The sequence below is a fragment of the Mya arenaria genome, chromosome 13 (assembly GCF_026914265.1).
Source record: "Mya arenaria isolate MELC-2E11 chromosome 13, ASM2691426v1".
NCBI classification, from domain to species: domain Eukaryota; kingdom Metazoa; phylum Mollusca; class Bivalvia; order Myida; family Myidae; genus Mya; species Mya arenaria.
In genome coordinates this window covers 10552978-10556522 of record NC_069134.1, presented here as the reverse complement: position 1 = coordinate 10556522, position 3545 = coordinate 10552978, and the positions used below count along the sequence as shown (strand labels likewise).

Here is a 3545-nt window from a genome sequence, read left to right as displayed (position 1 = left end):
CACGGGTTAACTTTTTTATTGAAAACAAATAATGGTATTTTACATTAAATTTGCAACAAATGAGTTTGAATAACTACACATTCAACATATACAAACTTTTTATTGGTGAAGTCGTATATGATAACGTCGTACATTATAAACAAACTCGGTCTGATCTGGATTTCCGAAATGCACACAAAGAAACAAACGTTGTCTCAAAAGTTCAGAAATAAAAAGCACAACATTCTCTAGGCATTGTTAACAAGACATGCTAACACATAATGTCCTTCATGTTTCGGACGGTGACAAATGTTACTTTGACCTAGGAGTAGGTGTAATTGGTCCTAGCTTTTACCAATGATTTCGATAAAAAATGATCCGTTACCCATTCTTAACTGTCACAGTGGATGATGGACGGTTCGGAGACTATACCAATATGTTCCTGGATATGTCCATTTCGAGAATATTGACCCAGTCACACTCTCGTACCCTTTCAAGGCATTTCTTTGGCTAACTCCGACTCGCCTATTTCCAAGAGGCATTTCACGAGACGGCCAACGGTCGCTCCACTTCCGTTCCGACGTCGCCATCTGAGGAGCATCTGCCAGGCCATTTCATACGTCCCCTCTGTCCGAAAGTCATACTCGATAGCCTCCAAGGCGCCCCGCGTCTCACCAAGAGCGGCACCTAGCCTGCGCCATCGGCCCCCGATGTTGTTACAAATATGGTTCATATTTGAATTTGATACCGGCGTTGTTGAATCTGTAGATGATAAAACATTAAAAAAAAAAAAACGGTGATTGCTGAAAAATTTTTTTTGCAAATAATAGTGAATAGCATCACATACTACCATTTTAAAAATACACCTTAGTCCGTATGTCACTAGAAAACATGTTGATCCCGTTACCATAATTGCATTTTCATCTTTAACAAGTATCACAGAGAACAGACCATGGATTTTTAGAAGTACAAACCTGTTCTGACGGGTGGTGACCTTGAACGAGTGTGTTTTCTGTGACCGTGATTGCGCGAACGTGCCCTATGTGTCCCGTTTCTTTCCACGACCGTGTAGTTATTGGCGCCGATAGTGAGGCCTGTCATCCCGGAGATTTGAACACTACAACCTGCTGCAAAAAGTAATATTTCTCTGTTATTACTGAAACCTAAACAATTCAGGATTTTCCAATTTTTAAAGAAGGCCACATTCAGAAAATGGTTTTCAACGGATATACAAAGAGACGGATCTCGGGGAAATTTATTTAAATTTAAGTTCCGGCTACGTAGAAAGTAATTAATGCTACATGATGATGATAAATAATATGTGAAAGAGTCAAATCCATATTCACAGACGCGCGTGAACACACTATTAAATCTGTTAGGCAAGGTTTTCAGACTGGCGGCAGGACCAATTTCTAAAAAGCTGACAATAAAAAAGTTACGCTAGGAATCGTGCTTATTTTATGTAACCATGGTTACATGCTTGATTGGATTCGGCGGCTGTACTAGGGCCTTGGTACCTAATCCATCAGTAGTGTGGAGACTATATGGACTTTACTATATTATGTGATTCCGGGGTACAGGCTGCAACCCGGCGCTAATTACCTCCCAACGTTGAAACAGTGAACTCCGACGATCCCAAGAATTTCAAAGCCTATTCCAGGGATGTAATTTAGACAACACCATTAACTGTTACATTAGTGTTTTTTAAATGCATGATCATGCATTGCAAAAAGCCTGTGCTGTGATTCAGCACCCCGTTCCCCTGACCAAACACAGAGCTATGTATACCTGGTATTTGGACTGTCTGGTCTGCAATCGCTCGAATCGGATAGTTGCGGGCAGTTGGCATATCTCGGCAGGCCAAAACTGCAGTCCAAATACCAGGTAAATGTACGGTGGGACTAAACATTAATTATGATCAGAATATTCACTGCCATGGCTTGTACAACAAATGTCATAGCCATAGGCAACGATGTAAGATTGCCAGCATATACTTTATTTGAGGAAACCACTCAGTAACATGTTAATTTTTAATATTACCTGGTATGATTGTTGTTTCTCCACCCGATTGGATTACTGTTGTGCCCGGGCCGAAACCATGGAGTCCCTCAAAATCCTCCCACTCACTTTCGCTTTCGCTGCTCGAATCAACTTTCATTTTGCAAATTTTGTTATTTGCTAGTGGTTTAGTTAGTTGCACATTAAACAAGTCACATACAATTTTATGTTATGCCAATCTGTAAAGCTCCAGCTTTATCCAGTTTATATTATATATACGAATTACACTGCAAAACCAAACGTTGGTTTTTTTCCAATGGCGTAGTTGGCTATTAATAGCATCCGAACAAATAGTACAGTATCAATCGCATTCGGAATGGCCGAGGAGTTCCGAATGTATCAAACGTCACCGCCGTGGTTTCCACATGTTTCAGTTTCGCGCCATATATATTTGTAGTCGTATTTAATGACTTTGTTCGCGACTGTATTATTATATTATGTAATATTACTTTCTTAATGATTACTATACTGAACAAAAAACGACAATTCACGGGTATGATTAAAATGCGAAAATTTGGTTATTTTCGGTCATAAGTTTTCCGGACTAGTTCTGTCGGTTAATTAATACGTTCATGTTTCTGTAATTAATGTTACTAATAATTTTAAGTGATGAATAAACACGATGCTCGCTTCACACAATCTCTATATCCTCTGACGTACAGCCGCGCCAATCTGAAAGTACACAAATAACTGAGAATAATTATAAGAATAATTAAAATAATTAATACAAAGTGTTTGACATTTATAACTATGATCAATATAACTAATATATACCATATTAGCTCATAGTTGATAGTGATATCCATGTGTACTTATGACAATTTCACATTTGCATCATACATTCAACCTATCGATTGTGGATCGAACTGCATATATTCTCACTGACACTGCATGTGACACGCAAGTATGAAAGACCTTGCAACAGAATATACGGTTAGACAAATGGTAACTCTTAGCTTCAGAATCCAAGAAACCTTAAGTGTTTTTTTGACTCAGTAAAATGTCATCTGTCACAGAAATTAATTTAAACAGTGTTGACCGCACGTGTACACATATAGTGTTGATCACACACAGATACAATATCCATGTAAAATAGTTACTTAGTGGTCAAAGGGAGACAACAACGAAAACGAAACCAAAGAAGACAACCACAATATAAAACCCCAAAATATATTTTTTTACGAAGATACGAAAATAAAATAAGATTAGAGGAACTTTGTTATGAAAAATATGTGTTATTTTGTTATTTAAAACTGAAGTAATTTTCAATTCAAGTTTTGATTATTATGCCTACTGTTTAGGCAGAAATAAGCAAACTGGGGTATGGGGTATTTTATTGTCAGAGTGTTAAGTTATAAGATGTATTACTTTTATAAGTTATAATAACCATTAGCTGTAGCGAATCCATCTACATCCAGGCCACACCACGTGGAGGCGTTATTGTCATGCCTTTGAATGAATGAATGAATTAATATTGGAAGGAAGGAGAGGTGGATAACGGTAGGTAT

At 37.8% G+C, this 3545-nt stretch overlaps 1 protein-coding gene across 1 annotated transcript; it reads right to left on the bottom strand.

The window, feature by feature from the left end:
* Positions 1-2594, bottom strand: LOC128213650 (receptor-interacting serine/threonine-protein kinase 1-like). Its single transcript, XM_052919633.1, has 3 exons — positions 2020-2594; positions 954-1106; positions 1-741 (listed from the first exon to the last, which is right to left on the bottom strand). The coding sequence occupies exons 1-3, from the start codon at positions 2135-2137 to the stop codon at positions 473-475; spliced, it is 540 nt and encodes a 179-aa protein (XP_052775593.1). The 5' UTR covers positions 2138-2594; the 3' UTR covers positions 1-472.
* Positions 2595-3545: the final 951 nt, after the last annotated feature.

What these genes read in the sequence shown, in the direction of transcription:
- LOC128213650 (XM_052919633.1), bottom strand. Translation starts at nt 2,137, where the DNA reads ATGAAAGTTGATTCGAGCAGCGAAAGCGAAAGTGAGTGGGAGGATTTT. An exon ending in AGAAACAACAATCATACCAG is followed by an intron (nt 1,107 to 2,019) that starts GTAATATTAAAA and finishes TACTTTTTGCAG; the next exon opens with CAGGTTGTAGTGTTCAAATC. An exon ending in GTCACCACCCGTCAGAACAG is followed by an intron (nt 742 to 953) that starts GTTTGTACTTCT and finishes TATCATCTACAG; the next exon opens with ATTCAACAACGCCGGTATCA.